Source organism: Pleurodeles waltl, chromosome 7 (assembly GCF_031143425.1).
Source record: "Pleurodeles waltl isolate 20211129_DDA chromosome 7, aPleWal1.hap1.20221129, whole genome shotgun sequence".
NCBI classification, from domain to species: domain Eukaryota; kingdom Metazoa; phylum Chordata; class Amphibia; order Caudata; family Salamandridae; genus Pleurodeles; species Pleurodeles waltl.
Window position 1 is genome coordinate 1,283,505,956 of NC_090446.1, and position 26,555 is coordinate 1,283,532,510.

General features: G+C 42.4%; 1 protein-coding gene across 2 annotated transcripts in view; it reads right to left on the reverse strand.

Annotated features, from left to right (window-relative positions):
- Positions 1-6,075: 6,075 nt before the first annotated feature.
- Positions 6,076-26,555, reverse strand: part of LOC138246177 (uncharacterized protein ZSWIM9-like) — an 83,978-nt gene continuing 63,498 nt past the window's right edge. Inside the window, exon 4 of one of the 2 annotated variants that reach the window (XM_069200499.1) lies at positions 6,076-11,924. In XM_069200499.1, coding sequence (XP_069056600.1) covers positions 10,556-11,924 — 1,369 coding nt within the window. In that variant the 3' untranslated portion in view covers positions 6,076-10,555. The remainder of the gene's footprint in view (positions 11,925-26,555) is intronic. The other variant, XM_069200500.1, reaches the window with a different exon arrangement.

The following is a 26,555-nucleotide window of genomic DNA, read 5'->3' on the forward strand; positions in this document are numbered from 1 at the left end:
AAATTTGGGGCGTGCCTGGCTCCCTTGCAGGACGGAACGGATGCCATTTGCAAGGCTCTCGAGCTTTGCTTTTAAAATTGCTATTTTTATGGTTTTTATTCTTTCTCTCAGTTTTGTTCATTTTGCTTGTGTTGCCAGTACTTGTGTGAGACAAAGGAGGTTGTACCTGCATAGGAGGGGTTGCTGGACCCTCGTCAGTCATTTATTTTGCCCACACAGTTATCGCGTGCTGAAGTGAGCTTTGGACACGCCCCCTCACACCCGCCCCAGATGTTTTGGGTTGTACAAGAGGTCAAACTGCGCATCTGTGCTGCCAATTACAGAAGGTTAGCCCATCCTCATTTTTATTCCCTTGTGTGCACTAGCGTGCTCATTTGGCAGGTGCCTGGCTCCCTTGCATGACAGAACGTGTGCCATTTGCAAGGCTCTCGAGTTTTGCTTTTAAAATTGCTATTTTTATGGTTTTTACTCTTTCTCCTAGTTTTGTTAATTTTGCTTGTGTTGCCAGTACTTGCGTAGGACAAGGAAGCTTGTACCTGCACAAGAAAGGTTGCTGGACCCTCTTTAGTAATGCCCGCACAGTTAACGCGCACGAAAGTGCCCTTTGGACACGCCCCATCACACCCTCCCCAGATGTTTGGGATATATAAGAGGCCAAACTTTGCAGCCGTGCAGAGGGTGCGGCACTGGCGCGCCTAAGGCAAGGCCATCTGCAAACGTCCGTGCTTGGACAGCGCTCAGTGCCAGTCACACAGTCAGTTTGCCATTAGATTGCAGCCTGAGACTCCAATATACCAGAGAAGAGCTTCAGAGAATGCAGGCACAAGAAGGCTGTGAACATCGGTCCATGCTTGATCCTTCTTGTGAGAAAGGCAAGTGGAATTGTCCACGCTGCCCTTTCATGTTAACTAACCTTAAAGCTAGTCCAGCTACCAGCATCAAGCAGCCTTGTAACACAGCCTTTTCTACCTATCATGTGCTCCAGGGTATGCTAACCAATGCCAGATCACTTATTAACCCCTACAGTGCGGGTGTCTCCCCCTCTCCCCACAAGCAAAGGTAAGGTGACCTCTACTGTTGCAGCGGGACAATAGTGGGTTAGCCCAACCCAGAGAGCAGGTGCATGCTGCGGCAAGCACAGAGAGAGTGCTCTCTTGGGAGAGCCTCGATTTAGTTCAGCCCCAAATTCCACCACCCAAATCGTATTCTGGAGACATCACAATTATCTATCACAAAACAACCTGGTTTTGTAAGGCAGGCACCTGTATTTTTGGTCCTGGCCTCGGAGGCCTTATAGGGAAACCTACCAAATCCAGACATTTCTGGAAACTAGACATCCAGGTGAGTCCACAGAGGTGTGACTTGTGTGGATTCCCCAAAGTTTTTCTGCCCAGAATACCGTGCAAAGGTGAAATGTTGAATAAAAACTCAAGTTTTTCTTCATTTCTGTCACACAAACTACAGGAATAAGCTGGGATCCACAAAATTCCTACCACCCAGTGTTTTCCCACCCGTACTATTAAAAATGCTACCCCACTTGAGTGCCTGTACCTAGTGCCTGTGTCAGGAATGGATCACCCCCGGGTCAACAGTTGCTCTCATGTAAGGACCAACATTGACTGGGCCTACCCACACAAGTGAGGTACCATTTTTATCGGGAGACTTGGGGGAATGCTGGGTGGAAGGAAGTTTGGGGCTCCTCTCAGATTCCAGAACTTTGCAGCACCGAAATCTGAGTGAAAAGTGTTTTTTTGCCAAATTTGTAGGTTTGCAAAGGATTCTTGGTAACAGAACCTGGTGAGAGCCCCACAAGTCACCCCATCCCAGATTCCCCCAGGTGTCTAGTTTTCAGACATGCACAGGTCTGGTAGGTTTCCCTAGGTGCTGGCTGAGCTAGAGGCCAAAACCCAGAGCTAGGCACTTTCCAAAAAACACGTCAGATTTCAATGTAAAAATTTTATGTGTTCATGTTTCGTTTCCCGACGCTGGCATCAGGCCTACCCACGCAAGTGAGGTACCATTTTTTATCGGAAGACTTGGGGGAAAAACAAAATAGCAAAACAAGTGTTACCCCTTGTCTTTCTCTACATTTTTTCCTTCAAAATGTAAGACAGTGTGTAAAAAAAGACATCTATTTGAGAAATGCCCTGTAATTCACATGCTAGCACCCCAGAATTCAGAGATGTGCAAATAACCACTGCTTCTCAACACCTTATCTTGTGCCTTTTTTGGAAATAAAAGTATTTCCTGATACCTATTTTTCACTCTTTATATTTCACCAAATAAATTGCTGTACACCTGGTATACACTGAAAACCCATTGCAAGGTGCAGCTCCTTTATTTGCTCTGGGTACCTAGGGCTCTTGATGAACCTAAAAGCCCTATATAACCCCGCAACCAGAAGAGTCCAGCAGACGTAATGGTATATTACTTTTGAAAATATGACATAGCAGGAAAAAAGTTACAGAGTAAAATGTGCAGAAAAATTGCAGTTTTTTTCACCTCAATTTCAATATTTTTTTTATTTCAGCTGTTATTTTCTATAGGAAAACCTAGTAGGATCTACACAAAGTACCCATTGCTGAATTCAGAATTTTGTCTACTTTTTGGAAATGTTTAGCTATCACAGATCCAGCAATGGTTTCACACCCATTTCTGTCACTAACTGGAAGGAGGCTAAAAGAACATAAATTAGTAAAAATGTGGTATGTCCCAGTAAAATGCAAAAATTGTATGTAAAATGTGGTTTTCTGATTCAAGTCTGCCTGTTCCTGAAAGCTGTGAAGATGGTTTAGCACCGCAAACCCTTTGTTGATGCCATTTTCAGGGAAAAACACATGCTTTCTTCTGCAGTCCTTTTCCCCATTTTTCTGAAAAACAATAATAATAATTTAGCTGCATTTTGGTTAATTTCTTGGTCTCCCTAGGATGTTAGGAAAAAAAGGACACAAATTTGGCGTGGATAGCTTATGTGGACAAAAAGTTATGAAAGCATAGGCACAAACTACCCCAAATAGTAAAAAAAAAAAAAAAAAAAAAAAAAAAAAAGGCTCAGCACAGGGGTGAGTGGGGGGGGGGGGGGGGGGGGGGGTGAGGGGCAGGGAAGGCCCAGCAGGTGAGAGGTTAAAAATAAGGGGGAATTTTTCACGTTTCTCAAAGCACATAATGTAGATATTGCACTTGACACTGAAACCTAGGCATATAGAGTTCCGGCCCTGACTTTGTATCAGCAAATCCAGAGGGCTTTTAAGTCTTCAAGTTAGATCGGGCAGGGAAAAAAGGGGCGGACTGGCCGTTGTTTATAGGAACTATCTTATTGGCAGTTTCTCAGCAGCCCCTCTCTTGATTGATTTGGAGGCTTGTTTTTAGGTCGAGCCCAGGCAGCACATGCGCTGTCTCTCTGAGAAATTTAGAAATGAGTATGAGGGTTGACAGTACCGCCATTGGCTTTTCATTGGTTTATTTGACTGTCTTGTAAAAAAATTCTTCCTTTGCGGTGATTCATTTGGGTTTTAGTCCCTCCTTTTAGTTGTTTGGTTACACCTACACAGCACCGCTTAACTACCGTAAACTTTCCACCAGTGGGTTGAAGTACTTGGTTTGGAACTCATTTTTTCATTTTGCTTGCTTTTGTTGAACGTGCATGCAGCTTCTTTTTGGTTGGGTTTGTAATTGAAAATGTGTTTGTGCATTGCCAATATTTTTCCAATAGAAGGATTGTGTTTGTATTTTGATGAATTGGTCGGTCATGAAAGGCCGCTTTTTTGTGAATATAACAGAGTGTGGTGAAGAAGTCAATACATTAAAGGGAACTTCAAAAGAAAGCGCTTTTATATTGTAGCGTATTTAAACTAAATTTGTTCAACATGCATGCAGCTTATTTTTGCCTATTTAGACCGTAGCTTTATTTCCTAATTTTACTGTAATGTGTAACTGTATTTGCAAAGTGAGGAGGATGGATAAGTAGATACATTTAAGGGAACTTTAAAAGAAAGTGCTCTTATATTGTAGCATATTTTCAATGAATTGTTAAATGTGAATGCAGTTTATTTTTGCTAGGGTCTGTAATTGAACATTTGTTTGTGTGTTGCCGATATTTTTTAGGTGGAAGGAACATGTTTGTATTTTGATGAATTGGTGCGTAAGGCTGCTTTTTTGCAAATATTACAGAGTATGCTGGTTAATTCTTTTGTATTACTTTTATATTTTGCTCCATGGAATTATTTCTATGTTTTCCGACATTGTTTTTTTTTTTTTTTGCTCCATGTGTGCATTTAAACTATGTAAGGTTACAGGTTTTTTTTATGTTGAAACTGAGCGTTGTGGGTAATTTTTGCTGATGTATTTATTTGTTTAGTTCCTTAATAGCAGCAACAAAAGGATTTTATTTGGCCATCTTCTTGATATTTGCTGTGTTAATTGAATGTTTTTACGTTCTGCTCAGTTAGTTTATAGCGTTGTTGTTTTTTATTTATTTTTATTTTACTGTAATGTTCAGATTGTAAGAGACTCCAGATTGGTAATTAATAGTAGTTTTCACCCTCTGGCGCATTTTTTATGTTTGAAAGGGTTCATTTATTATTGGAACAGAGCGTGTGGGTACTTATTTTTACAAGTTCTTAGCAGCGCTATATTGATTTTGGTTTGTGAGGGCAACCTGAAAAGAAAGAGTTACAACATTGTAGCATATACAATAATTAAACAAATGGCTACTGTGCACTGATTTGGATATGAATTCAGTCTTCCAGAGCAATTATTTTGGCTGTAACCATTTGTAATACTAGATTAAAAAACATTTTTGCTTATTTATGTGCTTTTTTATCACATTTATTTCAGTTTAGTTTACTTTTTCATTTTTTCATTGATTGTAGTATGTGAAATGTTATTTCTATATGGCTTGGCAGCATCAGCGGTAACTTACAGTTTGTGTGGGAAGTTTCACATCCTGCTGTTTCCGGCAACTGAGTTGATGTATATTCCACATATGCTGCAGACACAAACGTAACGATCTTTACGACGAGCCTTATTTGCGCTTGATTATCCAGTCTCTGTTTCCTTTCAAAACACGTGGATAAAAAATTCTAATGCAGCACACTACTCCAGACTTTTAGGCACACTCTTGCCTCTTTTTTAAAGAAGTGTGACTACCTTCTATTTCGTTTATAGTGTAAAGGCAGCTTAAAGGAGACATTATTGTTTTTTTTAAATAAATAAATGCTTGATTTCAACAAACTGGTGTTGCTTTATTTTTTTATTTTTTGGGGGGGGGCGAATCGCGTTTATTTACTTACTTCTTTCTCAATTACATTCACAAATTACTTTTGTGGAAATTAAATGCAGCACTATTTTCAAATTATATATTTTTGATTGAAAAACAATCTACTGCTATATACAAAGCTGTGTGGCTCTCTTTCCCATATTTTATGTAGGTCTAAAGGTTTATTGAGATGATTTACTGCCACTGAAAATGCTGCATGTTGTTTATTTCAGGTATGCTTTTGGATTTGAAGGTTTAATCTCAAGTGGAAACAGAGCATATGGACACATACTTTTATTATTTATTTTCTGTGTGCAACAATGTAGCAGTGCTTTACTGTGTTGTTGCCTTTCTTTAATACCTTCAATAAAAAGCTTGGCAGCTTGATATATCTATTTCAGTAGTGAAGGCAACCTAAAACTAAAGCGCTGCTAGACTGTGGCACACATAAAATAACTATTACAACCATTTGCTAACACGCATTAATTTAAATATATATTCCGTCTTCTGTAGCAAAATAGTTTGAAGACGCCCTACTCGCAATAACAAAAGGCACAGCTGGTATGCTGCACACTCCCATCTTTGTAATTTTCAGCAGTTGGGTGAGGCACTTTTTGCCAACTTGTCTTCAGTGTTACTATTGAAGTGCATTCTTGTCTTTGTAGTTTGACTTTCACTAGTGGCTGCAAAATGCCGGTATGGAAAGCCGATGTGATGGCCTTTCCACCACTTCCTCTCCACAGAACTCTCACATGTATTTCAGCTATTAACTGTCCTAATGATACTCATTAGTTGTGCTTTAAAGTGAGCTGCAAAAGTTGGAACAGACTTTGCTTTTAATTTTTGTGGTGGAGACAGTGAACACAGGAGATTTAATGCCTTAAAGTAGCACTTGCTTAAAGCTTCACATGATATAAGGAGATAAAGCAGCTGTGCACAAGAGATCTGATGGTGCGTGTTCTTTACTTTAGTTAGATATTTGGCTTTTATGAGGTTAATTTATTTTTTAACGAGCGTGCATGTGGACACATCAACAGTACATTACTGAGATTCATAAGTGTGACCTGCTCCTGGTATATATGTCGCGCCGCTCACGCACACTGCCTCACCCCACTTCCAAGCGCAGGAGGCACCTCACCCTCACATTACTGCCATTCACAACTGTGACCTGTGGTCGGTATATCCCCCTCTCTCTCTTATTCACACACATGCAGCAGGCACATCACCCCGCGAGTTATCTCGCTGGCCAGTTGTGACGTGCAGGTTCTACACATTTCTGTACAACAATAGACCTATCTCTCTCTCTTCCGCTCTATTTCACTCTCCCTCTCTCATACACTGTTCCCACATCACTAATGTCATTAACTTCAAATCTTCACACACAATTTATGTACGTCCCTTTTCAAAGTTTCCTTCCCTCAAGCACACCCTATCCTCCTCTTCTAAGCAATTCTTCAACATACACAAAAGGTCCCTCTTTAAACATCTATAAAATCCTCTCACCTTCTTTCTCACATACTATTACTGCTCATCTTTCTCAACATCAATAACAACTTCATAAAAACTACCCATCCCTCATACTTCCTTTCTATCTATTCTCTACAACTATCATTACTATCGATTCACCAAAACACATAGGCCCATATTTATACTTTTTTAGCGCCGCATTTGTGCCATTTTTTGACGCAAAAGCGGCGCAAACTTACAAAATACAATTGCATTTTGTAAGTTTGCGCTGCTTTTGCATCAAAAAGTTGCGCAAATGCAGCGCTAAAAAAATATAAATGTGGGCCATAATTCTACTACACAAATACACTAAACAACACACAAATCCACAAAACAAAAAAAAAAAAACAGTACTACACACATAGGTACATTACACACCACATACATATACTACAAAACACATAACTAAAAAACATTATCATTTACAACACCAATAGCTCTAACTCTAACAAATGTGAGACCTATTGCATTGCAAATGCTTGTTTCATGTGTATTCAACAACAATACCTTCTTCAATGGTACATTAATCTACCGACTGCCAGGACAGAGATCAGCGTTCCTACACAGCTTTTGCCAATTATTAGAAGGTAAGGCAGAGACCGCCGATTTTACTGGTTCAGGACAATTTAATTTCCATTTGGAGAACAAAAATGACAGGGACACAGAGGGCCTAATTGATTTAATGAACAGTCTTGCCCCGAATCACTTGGTCTATTCCCCAACCCACACGCAGCTGGCCACACACTTGATGGTATTTTCTCTAAAAAATTCTGCATTATCCTTCTCAGAAGCACTACCACTAACCTGGTTCGATCATGCTGCAGTCATGTTCAATCTAAATCTCGAGGATAGGACCAATCCAAAACCCTCTCCCCTTGTTACTGAAAGCTATTCGTCAGTGGCATAAGATCGATGCCACCTTGCTTGAAAAAAAAAGTTGCACACCAGGCTACCCACAGTCACGAAATGTCTTGTCTATGACATCTTGGAATATTAGTCCTGGCTAACCACTGCTTTTACTCAATTGCAATTAACGCAAATAAGAAATGTCTCACTCTCAGCCTTGGTTCTCTGAGAATCTCAAAGAACTGAAAAAGCGCTGCCGACGGCAGCAGCGTTGTTGGAGGGAAAAGTTTGACCCGGCTGAAAAAGTTATTTATAGATTAGAAATCTCCAAATATAAAGAACTGATTTTTAAGGGAAACTGGCCTTCTTTTCACAGAAGATATTATCCTCGAAAACTCCTCTAATGATTGTTAACAGTTTAAAAAAACTTGCTAATTTAGAAGATTCTAACAAAATCTCTGGCAGTCAAACAAGGTGTGACAATAACGCAGCTGCCTTTCAGGCAAAGGTGGTTGACATCTATAACCACAAATCAGGAGTTAGGCTCTTCATTATTTAAAAATCCTATTTCAGACAGAACCGATGCTGTGGCTTACCCGAGGCAGAAAGAGATTTCTCCCTCTCCGGGTGCAATGGCACTCATCTTTTTCCACCCTAACCATAGAACAAGTTCAGGATCTAATACTATCAGTTAGATCTGGCTCACCTCTGGACCCCCTGCCCTCCTAAGATCCTACGACTGGTACCTACAACTATAGCCTGCCATGTTACCAACATTTTTAATGAAATGTTTAACCATGGCCACTTTCCGAACACCTGAAAAATTGACTGTATGCTACCACTCTTAAAAAAAAACAAATTTAAGCCCACTGGACCCAAATAATTACAGGCTCATTTCTCGGATCCCTTCTCTGGCTAAAATTGTAGAAAGGACAATTCATAAAAAATCTCTCTTTTTTTCAGAACTAACAATCTGTTGGACCAATCACAATTGAGTTTCCAAAGTCACTATAGTTGAAATCGTCTCTTTTAGTAGCTTCAGAGGAATTGATAGCCATCCTGATAGTGGCAGTAGTGCAGAACTGATTTTTCTGGATCGTTCGGCAGCTTTCAATATGGTCAATCGTGAGGTACTGATTGACCGTCTCGATCGTTTAGGTGTCTGGGGCTCAGCACTTGCTCTGCTCAAATCCTCTCTATCCAAAAGACAGCAATTGTTGCTGAGGGAGGTTTCACGTCAAGCACTTTTCCCTCCATGTGGGGTTCCTCAAGGCTCATCCTTGAGCGCAACTCTTTTCAATTTATATGTCACACCCTTAGCCAACCTCATTAAAAAGTTTGGGTTCTCTGTGTTAAGTAATGCAGATGACACCCAGATAGTGGTCTCCGTCTCTGGAAACCAGGAGGTTGCAGCTGCTAACTTCCACAGCTGTATACAACATATCAGCCTCTGGATGTCTAAGAATTGCTTACAAATGTATTCCGGTAAAACAGAAGTTCTTTTACTAGGGAACAGTATTTTTTTTTGGTCTCCAGATTGGTGGTCGCCACAGTTAAGTGATTTACTGGTCCCAGCCCTCAAAGTTAAAAATCTAGGGATTGTATTTTACAACAAACTGTCATTTGATAAACAGATTAATGCAGTGACCACCTCTTCTTTTCTGATTTTAAAGCTCTTAAGGAAAGTGCTTCCATTTATTCCTATGGATTTAAGGAAACTAGTTGTTACTGCCCTCATTCTTTCAAAACTTGATTACTATAACGCTCTTTATATTAATATGCAGAAGAGGCTTCTGAGCAAATTGCAGGTCCTACAGAATGCAGCAGCTCGCATGCTGATGGGGATCACCCAACCATAAATCTGCCTCTCAGGCTCTTGTCCAACTTCATTGGCTTCCGGTGCGCAAAAGCATTGATTTGAACACATTATGTATCGCTTTCAAGGCCCTAGAGGGGACAGTTCCGGACTATCTAAAGAAAACGAACACTTCACCTAAAGAATTGCAAGTCTCTGTTATCTTTCAGGAGAAAGCTTAAGACCTGGCTTTTCAGCATCTAGTCTAGTCACCCCTATCCTTTCTTGTCATTTCCCCTTCTGTTAATTGGCGGCACCAAGATGCCTACCGGCATTCGCACGCTTTATGAACATTCATTTCATTTTTACTCAATTACAGGGTTTCCGCCCCATGTCCTAGCTGGGATGGTACCGTCAAAATGTGAGACTGAGGCTACAGACTGGTGGCATGGCCCCATCTTAGTCAAATCAAACTTCATAAAACTATGATTCTCCCAAACTACTCCGCTCACCCTTCAAGTCCCAAATATTTACATTCTCAGATATCCTTTAGGAATTTGGTCGCATCACTAACATAATATCCATCTAACTGGTTGCTCAGCATTGTGTAACTATCAGTTTCATTATGTATCTTCCTTGGTGTACCAAGTTTGCATTATTTCAAGGTTATAACATAGGTTCTTGCCCACATATAGTAATGGCAGTATCTTCTTTATGCTATCAGCAGAAGGGGTAGTAGGGAGCTGTATTTATGTGTCACAGTTTGATCATTAAAGACTAGAAGGTGAAACAGATCATCAAAGTTTCTATTAAAGAAGCAGAGGTAAAGAGACTCTGACCACCCCCAAATATAACTATGTCCAGGCGAGCATAGCCCTGTACTCTTAGTTTGCAATCAAACATAAAGATGGTACTCCTAGTACCAAAATGCAGAGTATGCCAACATCCTGCAGCACAGCATCTACTACCATGCTTCATTTGGGCAACAGCGGTCTTTTCAGTACATCGGTCAGGTGCATTTAATACTTTATGTTTTTGAGAGATCTGCTACTGAGAGGTTTCTCAGGCAGTACTTCACTCCGACACTGGTAAATGAACTTGCACTGTAAGTCCACGTATAGGTCTGCAATTACACCTGAAAGTCCTCATGACTAGTGACTCTTTAGCAAGACAGTCATGTTCTTTTTGAGAAGCTGCATGTCAAATAAAGGTATTTTGTTTTGGAGGCGGGTGGCAAAGAGGTGACGACAGGGCAGGAGGCTCGAGGTGTGGATAGTACAGTTGCAAGAGGTCAAGCTGTGGTCCATAAAGAATTCAGAAATGCCATCATTCAGTGTAAAGCCTTCCTTTGTCTCAGTGATGGTGTAAGTGCCGGGCCGGGCAAATCCAAGTTCTTCTTCAATCAGACTGGCTGGTTCCAGTTTACAGATGGCATGGTAGCGGGCAGCCACCTCATCCTCAGTGAGACTTTCATTCTCCCCTTTGGGGTAGTGTATGAGCACCAGGTCTAGGATGCACTGAGCCACTGTTGAGGAAGACTTGAGGGCAACTTCCAGTTTCTGTTGGTGTTCTGTGATCAATTCACCGCAATCAACTTTCATTGTGTTCTTGGGAGCCCAGAGCTGCACCCACATCTCATGACATGGGTGCCAATGCTCCCGAAAGTAAGTCATAAAGGCCTTTGGAAGCATTCCATCCATACTTCTCACTGCCTGGTTGTAGGCATTTTGTGAGGTGGCTGATGTGAGCTCCACAAAAAAAGGCCAAATCTTCTCAACTTCTGTTGACCCCATCTCTTGTGCCTTCAGCAAAAGTAGGCGTTCAACCTGGGAATGGCAGATCTGGACCTTGGCGTATGGCAGCAAATCCCTTACCACAGCTTTGTCCTCCACTGCCACACCAAGTATCAAGCAAGTCACATTAGGCTTTATATCCGGCACACTCTGTACTAGTGACACCAGAGTGAAGCGTAGCAGGTCAGGCATCTTTCGTGTCAAGCAGTAAGCACATTCTCGTCCCTGGCCCTTGGAATCTATACAAAGAACAGTGTAGAGATCAAAGTCCTCATTCACATGCACCATCCTGTCAAAGATTAATGTAAAGGGGTTCCTCTGACAGAGGGACCTCATTACAGAGGTGAGGAAGAAGATGGTCTTGATGACAACTTGGTCCTCCATGAACACAAACTTGACTTTGGCTCCAGGGTCATTAGTGAAGAGGGCATCTAGAGAATGGAGGGTTTCCAGGACACCATTGTCTCGGTTTTTGCAGTAAGACAGTAAACGTTTGACTTCTTCTCCACTGATAAACTGCTTGGAGATCTTGTTGGTGGTGCGTACAGGTAGGCAGGAATTTGCAAGAAGGTATCCCTTCTTAAAGTAGTAGTTAAACTCAATGGGGCACTGCACATGGTTGTGGGTCAAGTGGCATCCGGTGATAAGGAGACAGTCTTTGTTTTCACTAATTCGGAGGACAATGTAGGCCTTGCAGCCAGTAATCATCTTTGGGTCTTTCCTATTCCTGAAAAGAGATCAGGAAAAAGAGGTCAGTTATCCTACATAATCTTCCCAAGGCAACGTAACATTTCAGAATTTGAAGCAAGTAACAAAACAGCCCCAAGCCTCTTTCATCAACATTATTAATACAATTTGATTATCATAATTCTTTGGATTTAAAGGAAATCGACAGTGCCATCCCAGATCAATAATGTATGGCTACCTTTATGATGAGCAGTAATGAAAATGTCACTTACCCAGTGTACATCTGTTCGTGGCATCAGTCGCTGTAGATTCGCATGTTTTGCATAGCTCGCCATCTGGTGTTGGGTCGGAGTGTTACAAGTTGTTTTTCTTCGAAGAAGTCTTTCGAGTCACGGGACCGAGTGACTCCTCCTTTTGTCTCCATTGCGCATGGGGGTCGACTCCATCTTCGATTGTTTTTCCCCGCAGAGGGTGAGGTAGGAGTTGTATTGTAGTAATAGTGGCCATGCAATGGAGTGACTAAGTATGTACCTATTTAAGGTTAAAATAATATATATACAAATAGTTGAAGGTACCTTCCGAACTGCTACAGGCTCCCGGGGAGGCGGGTGGGCGCATGCGAATCTACAGCGACTGATGCCACGAACAGATGTACACTGGGTAAGTGACATTTTCAGTTCGATGGCATCTGTCGCTGTAGATACGCATGTTTTGCATAGACTAGTAAGCAGTTATCTCCCCAAAGCGGTGGCTCAGCCTGTAGGAGTGGGAGTAGTCTGAAACAATGTTCTTAATACGGCTTGACCTACTGTGGCTTGTTGTGCGGATAACACGTCTACACAGTAGTGCTTGGTGAATGTGTGAGGCGTAGACCATGTGGCTGCCTTACATATTTCTTGCATTGGGATGTTTCCTAGAAAGGCCATGGTAGCACCTTTCTTTCTGGTTGAGTGTGCCCTTGGTGTAATGGGCAGTTGTCGTTTAGCTTTAAGGTAGCAGATTTGGATGCATTTAACTATCCATCTGGCTATACCTTGTTTTGATATTGGGTTTCCTGCATGAGGTTTTTGGAATGCAATAAATAGCTGTTTAGTTTTCCTGATGCTCTTTGTTCTGTCAATGTAATACAGGGAGTGCAGAATTATTAGGCAAGTTGTATTTTTGAGGATTAATTTTATTATTGAACAACAACCATGTTCTCAATGAACCCAAAAAACTAATTAATATCAAAGCTGAATATTTTTGGAAGTAGTTTTTAGTTTGTTTTTAGTTTTAGCTATGTTAGGGGGATATCTGTGTGTGCAGGTGACTATTACTGTGCATAATTATTAGGCAACTTAACAAAAAACAAATATATACCCATTTCAATTATTTATTATTACCAGTGAAACCAATATAACATCTCAACATTCACAAATATACATTTCTGACATTCAAAAACAAAACAAAAACAAATCAGTGACCAATATAGCCACCTTTCTTTGCAAGGACACTCAAAAGCCTGCCATCCATGGATGCTGTCAGTGTTTTGATCTGTTCACCATCAACATTGCGTGCAGCAGCAACCACAGCCTCCCAGACACTGTTCAGAGAGGTGTACTGTTTTCCCTCCTTGTAAATCTCACATTTGATGATGGACCACAGGTTCTCAATGGGGTTCAGATCAGGTGAACAAGGAGGCCATGTCATTAGATTTCCTTCTTTTATACCCTTTCTTGCCAGCCACGCTGTGGAGTACTTGGACGCGTGTGATGGAGCATTGTCCTGCATGAAAATCATGTTTTTCTTGAAGGATGTAGACTTCTTCCTGTACCACTGCTTGAAGAAGGTGTCTTCCAGGAACTGGCAGTAGGACTGGGAGTTGAGCTTGACTCCATCCTCAACCCGAAAAGGCCCCACAAGCTCATCTTTGATGATACCAGCCCAAACCAGTACTCCACCTCCACCTTGCTGGCGTCTGAGTCGGACTGGAGCTCTCTGCCCTTTACCAATCCAGCCACGGGCCCATCCATCTGGCCCATCAAGACTCACTCTCATGTCATCAGTCCATAAAACCTTAGAAAAATCAGTCTTGAGATATTTCTTGGCCCAGTCTTGACGTTTCAGCTGGTGTGTCTTGTTCAGTGGTGGTCGTCTTTCAGCCTTTCTTACCTTGGCCATGTCTCTGAGTATTGCACACCTTGTGCTTTTGGGCACTCCAGTGATGTTGCAGCTCTGAAATATGGCCAAACTGGTGGCAAGTGGCATCGTGGCAGCTGCACGCTTGACTTTTCTCAGTTCATGGGCAGTTATTTTGCGCCTTGGTTTTTCCACACGCTTCTTGCGACCCTGTTGACTATTTTGAATGAAACGCTTGATTGTTCGATGATCACGCTTCAGAAGCTTTGCAATTTTAAGAGTGCTGCATCCCTCTGCAAGATATCTCACTATTTTTGACTTTTCTGAGCCTGTCAAGTCCTTCTTTTGACCCATTTTGCCAAAGGAAAGGAAGTTGCCTAATAATTATGCACACCTGATATAGGGTGTTGATGTCATTAGACCACACCCCTTCTCATTACAGAGATGCACATCACCTAATATGCTTAATTGGTAGTAGGCTTTCGAGCCTATACAGCTTGGAGTAAGACAACATGCATAAAGAGGATGATGTGGTCAAAATACTAATTTGCCTAATAATTCTGCACTCCCTGTACATTAATGCTCTTTTGACATCTAAAGTATGTAGTGCCCTCTCAGCTACGGAATCTGGCTGTGGGAAGAACACTGGAAGTTCCACTGTTTGATTTAGATGGAACGGTGAAATAACTTTTGGTAGAAATTTAGGATTAGTCCTTAGGACGACCTTATTTTTGTGTAGTTGTATAAAAGGTTCTTGTATTGTAAACGCCTGAATCTCGCTTACTCTTCTTAGAGAGGTAATGGCGATGAGAAATGCAACCTTCCATGTTAGGAACTGTATTTCGCAGGAGTGCATGGGTTCAAAAGGTGGACCCATAAGTCTAGTTAAGACAACATTTAGGTTCCATGAAGGAACAGGTGGTGTTGTTGGTGGAATAATTCTTTTAAGGCCCTCCATGAATGCTTTAATGACTGGTATTCTATATAGGGAAGTTGAATAGGTAGGCTGCAGGTATGCAGATATTGCTGCAAGGTGTATTTTAATGGAAGAGAAAGCTAGGTTAGATTTTTGTAAGTGAAGCAAGTAACCCACTACATGTTTTGGGGTTGCGTGTAATGGTTGGATTTGATTAATATGGCAGTAGCAAACAAACCTCTTCCATTTACTGGCATAGCAGTGCCTGGTGGATGGCCTTCTGGCTTGCTTTATGACTTCCATACATTCTTGGGTAAGTTGTAAGTGTCCGAATTCTAGGATTTCAGGAGCCAGATTGCTAGATTCAGCGATGCTGGATCTGGGTGTCTGATCGTTTGGTTGTGTTGTGTTGTGTTAACAGATCCGGCCTGTTGGGCAGTTTGATGTGGGGTACTACTGATAGGTCTAGCAGCGTTGTGTACCAGGGTTGCCTTGCCCAAGTTGGTGCTATTAATATGAGTTTGAGTTTGTTTTGACTGAGTTTGTTTACCAGATAAGGAAGGAGAGGGAGAGGAGGAAAAGCGTAGGCAAATATCCCTGACCAGTTGATCCATAGGGCATTGCCGTGGGACTGCCTGTGTGGGTATCTGGATGCGAAGTTTTGGCATTTTGCGTTCTCTTTTGTCGCAAACAAGTCTATTTGAGGTGTTCCCCAGAGCGTGAAGTAAGTGTTCAGAATTTGGGGGTGAATTTCCCATTCGTGGACCTGTTGGTGATCTCGAGAGAGATTGTCTGCGAGTTGATTCTGAATTCCTGGGATAAATTGTGCTATTAGGCAAATTTGGTTGTGAATTGCCCAACGCCATATCTTTTGTGCCAGCAGGCTCAATTGCGTTGAGTGCGTCCCCCCCTGTTTGTTTAGATAATACATTGTTGTCATGTTGTCTGTTTTGACGAGAATGTATTTGTGAACTATTATTGGTTGAAAAGCCTTTAGTGCTTGAAAAACTGCTAGCAGTTCTAGGTGATTTATATGCAGTTTTGTTTGATGTACGTTCCATTGTCCTTGTATGCTGTGTTGATCGAGGTGTGCTCCCCACCCTGTCATGGAAGCATCTGTTGTTATTACGTATTGTGGCACTGGGTCTTGGAAAGGCCGCCCTTTGTTTAAATTTATATTGTTCCACCATAGAAGCGAGAGGTAAGTTTGGCGGTCTATTAACACCAGATCTGTAAGGTGACCCTGTGCTTGTGACCACTGTGATGCTAGGCACTGTTGTAAGGGCCTCATGTGCAGTCTTGCGTTTGGGACAATGGCTATGCATGAAGACATCATGCCTAGGAGTTGTAATATCATCTTTGCTTGTATTTTTTGTGTTGGATACATGCGTTGTATGATGTTGTTGAAATTTTGAATTCTTTGTGGACTTGGAGTGGCTACTCCTATTGTTGTGTTTATTATGGCTCCTAGGTATTGTTGTACCTTGCGCGGCAGAATGTTGGATTTTGCGAAGTTGACTGTGAACCCTAGTTTGTAGAGGGTTTGTATGATTTGATTTGTGTGGTGTGAGCACGTTATTAACGAATGGGTCTTGATTAGCCAGTCGTCTAGATACGGGAATACATGTATTTGCTGCCTTCTGATGTGTGCAGCGACTACTGCTAGACATTTGGTAAAGACTCTTGGTGCGGTTGTTAAACCGAAAGGCAGTACCTTGAATTGGTAGTGTATTCCTTTGAATACAAACCTTAGGTATTTCCTGTGCGATGGATGTATTGGTATATGGAAATACGCGTCTTTGAGGTCTAATGTTGTCATGTAGTCGTGTAGTTTCAGCAATGGTAACACTTCTTGTAGTGTGACCATGTGAAAGTGGTCTGATTTGATGTATGTGTTTAGTATTCTTAGGTCTAGGATTGGTCTTAGCGTTTTGTCCTTCTTTGGTATTAAGAAGTACAGTGAATAAACTCCTGTGTTTATTTGTGTGTTTGGTACTAACTCGATTGCGTTCTTTTGCAATAGTGCTTGAACTTCTATCTCCAGGAGCTCGGAATGATGTTTTGATAAATTTTGTGCTCTTGGTGGTATGTTTGGAGGGAATTGTAGAAATTCTATGCAATAACCATTTTGGATAATTGCTAGAACCCAAGTGTCTGTAGTGATTTCCTCCCATGCTTTGTAATAATGACCTATTCTTCCCCCCACTGGTGTTGTGTGGAGGGGGTGAGTGACATGTGAGTCACTGCTTAGTTGTAGGGGTTTTGGGGCTTTGAAATTTTCCCCTATTCCTAGGGAATTGCCCTCCTCTATATTGGCCCCGAAAGCCTCCCCTGTACTGTCCCTGGTAACTGGATGGTGTTGCCTGTGAGGTGCTGGCTTGTGTGGCCTGACCTCGAAACCCCCCTCTAAAGGGTGTTTTGCGGAAGGTGCTGTAATTTCCTCTGCTCTGCGGGGAGTAGAGTGCGCCCATGGCTTTAGCAGTGTCCGTGTCCTTTTTAAGTTTCTCAATCGCCGTGTCCACTTCTGGACCGAACAGTTCTTTTTCGTTGAATGGCATATTGAGAACTGCCTGCTGAATCTCTGGTTTAAACCCAGACGTTCGTAGCCATGCATGCCTTCTGATGGTCACAGATGTATTTATTGTTCTTGCAGCTGTGTCTGCTGCGTCCATGGAGGAGCGTATCTGGTTGTTTGAAATGTTCTGTCCTTCCTCAACCACCTGCTTTGCCCTCTTTTGTAGGTCTTTGGGTAGATGTTCAATGAGATGTTGCATCTCATCCCAATGGGCTCTGTCATAGCGCACAAGAAGTGCCTGTGAGTTAGCGATGCGCCACTGGTTTGCAGCTTGTGCTGCGACTCTTTCCAGCTGCATCGAACTTGCGGCTTTACTTATCTGGGGGTGATGCATCCCCAGATGTGTGGGAGTTGGCCCTCTTCCTAGCTGCTCCTACAACGACAGAATCTGGTGGCAGCTGTGAAGTTATGAAAATAGGGTCTGTAGGAGGCGCTTTATACTTTTTTTCCACCCTTGGTGTGATTGCCCTACTTTTGACCGGCTCCTTAAAGATGTCTTTTGCGTGCCGAAGCATACCAGGGAGCATAGGCAGGCTTTGGTAGGAGCTGTGGGTGGCGGAGAGGGTGTTGAATAGAAAGTCATCCTCGACTTGTTCTGAGTGGAGGCTTACATTGTGGAATTGTGCTGCTCTAGCCACCACCTGCGAATATGCAGTACTGTCTTCTGGTGGTGATGGCTTTGTAGGGTATGCCTCCGGACTGTTATCTGACACAGGGGCGTCGTATAAGTCCCATGCGTCCTGATCCTGGTCACCTTGGCTCATGGTGGTGTGAGCCGGGGAATGTGATGGAGTTTGTGCTGGTGAGACGTGAATTATAGGTGGAGGAGAGGGTGGCGGAGTAACCCTTTTCACCATTTTTGTTTGTGGTGTTTGGTCAGTTTGAAATTCCAGTCTTCTCTTTCTTCTAATAGGGGTAAGGGTGCTTATCTTTCCTGTCCCCTGCTGTATAAAAATACGTTTCTGCGTATGGTTTACATCGGTGGACTGCAGGTCTTCCTCAAACCTATGCTTTCGCATTTGGGAGGTCATTGATTGCTCTTCTGTATAAGAGCCTGAAACTGGGTCGGTTGCAGGTTGTTTTGGCACCGAAACCCTGTCTGCATCTTTTTTCGGCTCAGAGGTGACTTTTTTCTTTTTCGGAGTCGAAACATCTCGGCGTCGATCTTCATCGGTGCCGCTGTCTCGGCGTCGAGCCGTGTCTACACCGCTATCTCGGTGTCGATGTATGTCTCCAGCACTTTCTCGGTCCCGAGAAGGCTGCGTGCCGGTGTCTCGACCGGAGTCGGACGGTCTCGGCACTGATTGGGCCTTTTTCGGTGCCGACGGTCGGTCACCGAATTTATGGGTGGAGCCATGGCCTGGTGGCAGTGGCGTCCCCTGGGCCTTGACAACCTTCTTATGAGTGGTTTTCGACGTCTTACTCACGGTTCGTGGATCGTCGAATTCCTCGGAGTCCGATTCGTGTATCGAAAAGGTTTCTTCCTCTTCCTGTACCTCGAACTCTCGGTGCGCTGTCGGCGTGGATGCCATTTGAAGTCTTCTGGCTCGACGGTCTCGGAGTGTTTTTCGGGACCGGAACGCACGACAGGCCTCGCAAGTGTCTTCTTCACTGTGCTCAGGTGACAGGCACAGGTTACAGACCAAGTGTTGGTCTGAATAGGGGTATTTTTTGTGGCATTTGGGACAGAAACGGAACGGGGTCCGTTCCATCGGCGTTCTTCTACACGCGGTCGGGCCGAGGAGGCCCCGACGGGGGATCGAAAACTACCCCGAAGGGCTCCGGAGCTCTTCGATCTTCGATGCGGTGTTGATTCTAACTACGCCGATCCCGAACGCAACAATACCGACGAAAATCTTCCGAAATTTAGCTGTTTTTCCGTTCCGAAACTCGGAGCGACAGGAACACGTCCGAACCCGATGGCGGAAAAAAAACAATCGAAGATGGAGTCGACGCCCATGCGCAATGGAGACAAAAGGAGGAGTCACTCGGTCCCGTGACTCGAAAGACTTCTTCGAAGAAAAACAACTTGTAACACTCCGACCCAACACCAGATGGCGAGCTATGCAAAACATGCGTATCTACAGCGACAGATGCCATCAAACCAATAAATTCTGTTCTTTCTTTCCACCTCCACGCAAAACTCCCCAAAATGAGCTTGCCAGTACAAAGACTACTTTCCAGATATTTTCAGTGCACAACTTCCACAGTCCCACACCCTCTGCAATATGACACCAGTGGTTCAATGTGCCAACAATCACTGAGAAGGTGAATGCTTTTTCACTCTAGGTCTGCACAGCAAAATCTTTTACTTTTTTAACTTAACTACGCATAAAGAGAAGAAAAGAGTTACAAAATGCCAGTTTACTTATTTACAACCTTTTGTGTTATATCTCAGACAGCACCTTTTCATATCATCTGAGGGTGACAAAATAAAATAATTTATTGGCTGTGCTGTCTTTACTCCTGTAGGAAGGTCCTAACATAATTTTAAGTAAATCCTTTCAAATGTTTAAATGCATCATCCACTAGAAGTATGAAAAGGGCTTTATCTAATATTTTCAACTCCAACCATTTCAGACATTCATATTGCCTTTGCAGATGGTCAGGAAACCTGGCATATCAAAACAATAAGTATGTGGCATTTTCAACTTTATGAAATGTGTTAAAATACTAAATTACAATCAATCCACTTAAAAAAAAAAAAAAAAAAAAAAGATTTCAATATTTTCATGAGTGATGCAGAATAGTGTCCTTAATTGTAATGATGAGGGTTACTTAATATTATTTTAACTAATCTAGTAATCCTGTGTTTTGAATACTTTTATTTGCTCCAAGTACATACATGCATCTGTCCTCCTTCGGGCCACCAGATTCAGTTCTATCTTGATCATCATGGACTTACAGAACATTTACTGATAACTGCAACAGACATTTATTTTCATGCTTTGTTGTTTTGGAGGTACAAATTATAGTACTCCTTGAATTGTTTAAAGAGGATGTGGATGTCTAATCTCAATATATGGCAGGAAATCGTAGGTTTGAGTCCAATTAGGCCAACCTCATTGTAGACTGGCATGAAAATTAATATATATACGTGGAATTGTGGTAAGAGTGAGATCAAGATTATTTGGCATGGACAAACGTGCACACTGACATTCATTACCCTTCATATAAAAAGACTATTCAAGGGAAAACACAGTAGTAATCAAACAAAAATGTAGTCTTCACATTGTTTCTTTTAGACATGCCATTTCAAACTAAAGAACAAGGTGCAAAAAAGTTGTAATAAAGGGTTACTGGAATTTAGTGTGAACAGATTTCAGAAACCCATTGTGGAAAATGTTTCAACTAATCATTGAGTTGTGTTTCATCACAAAGTACATGTATGTAGTGGCATACCTGCAAACATGGGCATGCAAGCATCATATGTGGCTAGAAATGTAAAACTACTATTGAACCTGAGGAAGTGTGAAAAAAGCATAACCAGATTGTTCCCACATCAAAAAGGTATGCTCTCTATGTAAATCTGGAATTAACAACAGTTATATTACATGTCAAACATATACTCTCCTCTTACATAATTTACATACTCTTGTTTACTCACTCCAAAATATAATGGCATCACAGTTACCCTTTGAAGAATTTTATATACGGACACACACATCAAGCACTTTACACAGTTCTATAACAACGACATCTGAATTTGCAGTTATTGAAGGTGGTGGTGAACACACTTGGATTTGTTCATTCTGAGCCTTGAAAGCTATCACTATGACTAAACCATGTAAGATTTATTTTCAAGGTACGAAAAAACAAGACATGCAACATTGCCTTCTGCAGGCTAGTTTTGATTTCCAATTAAGAATGTTTACATTTGAAATGTCTTCTGGGATACTAAGCGTCACATATTCTACCGGTTGTGAATATCACTCACAGCCTAAGAAAGAGAACTAGCATTAATGAATGGTTTCATCTCATAAATACAATTTAGGATTTTATATGATTTGACCACAAGGACTATTATTCAATAGAAGGTAGTCTCTCTTCTGTTTTGTAAGGGTTTCACATAGTAGACACCATGCAGAGTATGTTCTGAAAATTAAAGTCTGCCCTTCAACTGTGCCTTTTTGCATACATTTCTCAACAGCATGAGCACCTTTAACTGTGCCATCCAGTTTCTGCCCTGATACAAGATAGCATGCCTCCAGAAGGGAGAGACCTTTTACAAGAAAATCAGTAAGCAAACCAGAAAACATCACAGTCCTATTGACTTTAGGTGATTAGAATAAATTTTTTTCACTAATACAAGAAAATTAGGATTGCAGTCAATGATCTTATGTGACATTCTACAAAAGTGTTGTGAATGTTTGTAATGCTGAAAGTGAAATACTTTAATTAAAACTATTTTTTACAACTAAAAGGTGCAAGTTACAATACACAATCGTGCTTACTGGCCATCTGTTGTATTTCCAGTTATGAACAATTACATTGTTTTGTTTAATATCCTTAGGTTTTCCTTTTTACCATTGCAAAAAGTATATATAAAAAATATATAAATTAATACAAAAAATATATAAAAAGTATGCAAGAGGCAAAGCAATGTATAAATGTCACATGCTTTGTCTATATGGAATCCTAGATAGCCTCTTATTATACTTAAATACCATGCAAACTACTTACTCCAGAAAGCAAACTTTGTATGAGTAAAGAAAATGTTTAACTGTATTCCTAGTTCTCTTCAAGGGAAATACTCATCAAAGTCATAAGCCCCGAATTGTCCCACACGTGTGGGATCTTGAAGCAGTTTGCAAAATATATATGTGCCTGCTTCTTTAGAAGATAAAAAGCACACGTACAATGAAAATGGTTTTTACAACCTAACAAGGCTAGAAATGGACACATTTCATTTCTTTCATTAAGCCGAAGCCTACCAGACAGAGCAGCTGTCTAGTTTGTTAACGATATCTTGAGAACATTTGGAAAGCTTCCCTGGGAATGCATTCCGCCCATTGATTACCATTGGCTTTGTGGTTTGTAACTCATATTTGCTAGCTTAATTTGTTTAAGGCTGTCCAGCTTGAGTTTGCCCCTCGGGAAGACCTTTTCTCATTTACTTTTTTTTTTTTTTTTCTTTATAGGCATTTCAGTCTATAAACATACACAGAGGAGTAATGCAAAGTCCATGATACATAGGCAGCATAATAAAGCAAATGACAATGAGTACAGCTGATGTCGCAGCAAATGCTGAGCAAGAGTTCAGAGTCAATATGGGTTGATAGAGATGATTGTACCTGGGGAAAGCAAGGTCTCAGAACATCACGATAAGCACAGGATAAACCAATAAGAGAAATCACATTACAGAAATAGTATTACCAAACAACAATATAACATTCTTGCAACAAACGGCTGTCTGGGGGAATCAGCAAGGAAAATGCATATTTTTCTTGCAGAAGTCTGGAGAGAAGAGGGGAAAGTGTGGGGGGGGGGGGGGGAGGAAGATGTGCATATTCACAAAACCCAAGATCCTAGTAAAAGATATTGCCTATAAGGTATGGAGTTAGGTGTATCAGAGGCAAAATAGCATCGTCTAGCAGGTGCTTGCAGCAGTGGCTCAGGCATAGGTCTGAAGCAAACTGGACACATATGTAGCCATCCACGGATATTATCAATCATCCCCATGTGTATGTAGTTTCTCAGACAATTTTAGGATGAACCTGTCCCAAGTCCTGACGGGGGCAGAGTCCCCTTGAAATCTGGACCTCTATAACAGCTGAGATTAATTCCATTACCTGACCCCAGGCGTGTAGAAGTGGGGGGGGGGAGGGGACAGTCCCAGACCATGTGACTAAAAGGTGCGCAGTACAGATTGCATCTGGGGCATCTGGGCTGTGTCCCGGGAAACATTTAGCGGAGGCGATATGGCGCGAAATAGGTCTGGTAATTAAATTGTGTGTATTTCAAACGTGCATTTCAGGAGACTCGGACTTGCTCAAGGGCCATGGTCCATTGTTGAAGAGTAAGTGTTATGGACAAGGAGTCCTCCCAGCATGCCTTACTCTGAGGCAGAGGGCCCACCTTACTGTTGTGAAGTGCTGTATAGAGGGTCAAAATTGCCCTGCGGCTCAAGCCATGTGCCAGTATACATTGGCGTCCCAGATGCATCAGGGGTTTGGTCATTCCCTGGGGCCAGATACTCGTGATCCCCGCCCTTATAGCCGAATAACAAAGAAAGAGACCAGTCCCTATACCATTCTGAGCTTGTATGTCAGGGGAAAGAAAGCAGGTTGCCCTCTCAACACAGTGAGCCTAGTTGGGACACTTCTGCGTAAGGGTGCAGAGCACGCTTGACATGTATGTATCAATTCCATGTTTGTTTGGCCACACATAGGAGCACATTTGCAACGCCACCCGGTTTGTCTGGGGAGAAAAGCCATCCTAAAAGGTCTTAATTACTTAGAAGCACCCCTATCATGTTGCCCTTCTGACCCAGTACCCGCTAACAACCTCATTGGCCACTAGAGTTGCACCGCAGCAAAGTACAGTTCCAAATCAGGACCACATAATCACATACACCCCCCCGCCCCCAACCAGGGGGATGGAGGGTTGATAGTGATGCCCTCTTTTGTGCCTGACTCCATATCAGGGTCGATATTAAACCATGTAGGGTGACGAAGAAGGATGTGGGTGGAAGCACTGGCCGGGCTGCAACAAAATACCTTGGGAGAGCCAACATTTTAGCAATCAATGCTCTCCCCAGAGGTGACAGTGGCAGACGCTTCCAGAACTGCATGGATTGACGTATAGAAGTCAATGCTTTCCGATGATTACCATCTAGGAGATTCTTGGTTGTATGATACACACACTCACCCCAGGATATCGGAAAGTATCGAAGGCCCGGGGAAGACAGCCGCTCTCAGCAAGTGGCATTGACCTTGCTCGACTCTCCACAATGGAAAAATGCAGGACTTACCCCAATTAATCTCAAGGCCTGTTAAATCCTCAAACTGTTCAAGGGGATCGTAGAAGTGTGGTAGCGTTGAAGCATGGTCCCGTAAATAGATAAGGACATCGTCAGCATTTAAAGAGACAATACGGCCAAAGCAAACAGTACTGGTGACAGAACAACCCTGACAAGTGCCTTGTTCTATATTAAAGGAGTGTGAGATACATTGGCCTGTGCGGACCCAGGCCTCTGGGATAGTATACAATAACTTGATCGCAGGAAGCTAGGGCTCATGCCAAAAACTTGTAAGACCTGAAGTACATAATTCCAACTAAGCGCGTTGAACGCCTTTTTAAAATCTAAGGAAAACGCCACTGGAAGGCACGGCCCTTCCACTGAGGTGTCAACTACATGACACAGGCCCCTAATATTAAAATGCGTGGCCCTATCTGGCACAAAGCCGTTTTGATCCGATTGAAGAAGAACTCCCAACAGTGAGAGTAGTCTATTAGCGAGGACTTTGCTTCAGATCTTATAGTCAATGTTGAGAGTAGCCTGTAGGACACTACTTCCATGGGATCCCTGCCTGGCTTTGGTAGCACAATAATTAGGGCTTCTCGAAGTGAATCAGGAAGAATGCCACACTCGTGTGCTTAGCTGTAAACTTCGAGAAGGCGAGGAGCAAGGGCGTCACCGAAGGCCGCATAAAACTCGACTGGGAACCCATCAGTGTCTTGCCCTGCACCATCCGTCAGTTAGCTAATACAATTTTTTTCCAACTGGAGCGGTTGCTCTAGTTTCCATCACTGTAGCGAAATCAGAGTGGGAAGCAAACCGTCCCGCAGGTAATCATGCATAATAAGTGTACTCTTGTTCTCCCGGATGACCCATCTGCCAAATGTCGTGGAGGTCCATGGTCTTGGACCAATGTTGAAAATGTTTTGTGGGTTGTATCCGGCTGTTCCCAGTAAGGGGAGGGGTAGTGACCGGTCCCAGTCTGTATCTTGTATACAGTTAAAGTCACCTCTCCACATCACCGAAGCCTGTAGTGATAATAGCATGATAGGTGACAGAGAGTCCAGGAAAACAGCCTGAGCAGTGTTAGGGGCGTAGACAGATATTAAATAAGGGCATCCTTCCAGGGTGCCCTCCACCACTACATAGCGGAACCTGGCATCAGCCAAGACCCTCCCTTCACAAATGGGACCTCAGGAGCAATCCCGGTAAGGGCCCCCTGAGCATAAGCAGAATAGTCCATGCCATATATCTGCCAGCCCCACTGTCTGCTCACTTTATCCAAATCACTCTTAGTGAGGTGAGTTTCCCGTAAACATACTAAATGTATTAGTCGCCGCCTGAGATATGCATAAATTTAATCTCTTATGGCTGGTGTAGCTACGCCCCTATTATTCCATATAAGCACACTTTAAACAGTAGCCATGGGTAGCAGGCGTGTGCGCCCATACGCAGTTGTACAGCAATCCCCCATACACAATACTTCCCTCACAATTCTTGGCCCAGTCAAAGTTTCCAGTCTTGCAATACAAACTAATAAACCTAGAAAATGAACAACCCCCATTTCTTAAAGTCTCCTCTCTTTCCACTTTAAATGGTGTGGCATCAAGAAACCTATGATGTTCATGCCCTCTACAGATTGTTCTAATAACTCACTCTACACCTTCGGCTTCATTTGTTGTACAACTGGAATACTAGAAAGTAAAAGTGTGAGTAGAAATGCCCATCCCTCATGCTGTGGTTGTTCCCCAGGGCCTCCTATTTAAGAATTCTGAATGTTTGATTGAGGGATTTCATGCAGTTTTCGGTTTTACTCTATGGTAAAACAATACCTTTTCACTTGTAAGCTGCAGAGCTGCCTCAGGCCCTAGCCTAGTCTCCATATACAAGTGTCTCATGATGTCAAACTGGGCTCCAGCACCTGCCTGAAGCAGATATGATATTGGCTGAGTGTGTCAGAATGGTGGATTTAGTTGTCTGCATGCTATTTATCCATTGGGGGACAAAGAGAGGACTGTTTACTAGGCACAATTTCAAATTTGCACTCTTCACCCCATGCATAAGAAGATATCCTCTGTCCTGGGGCATAGGTTTATCCTTA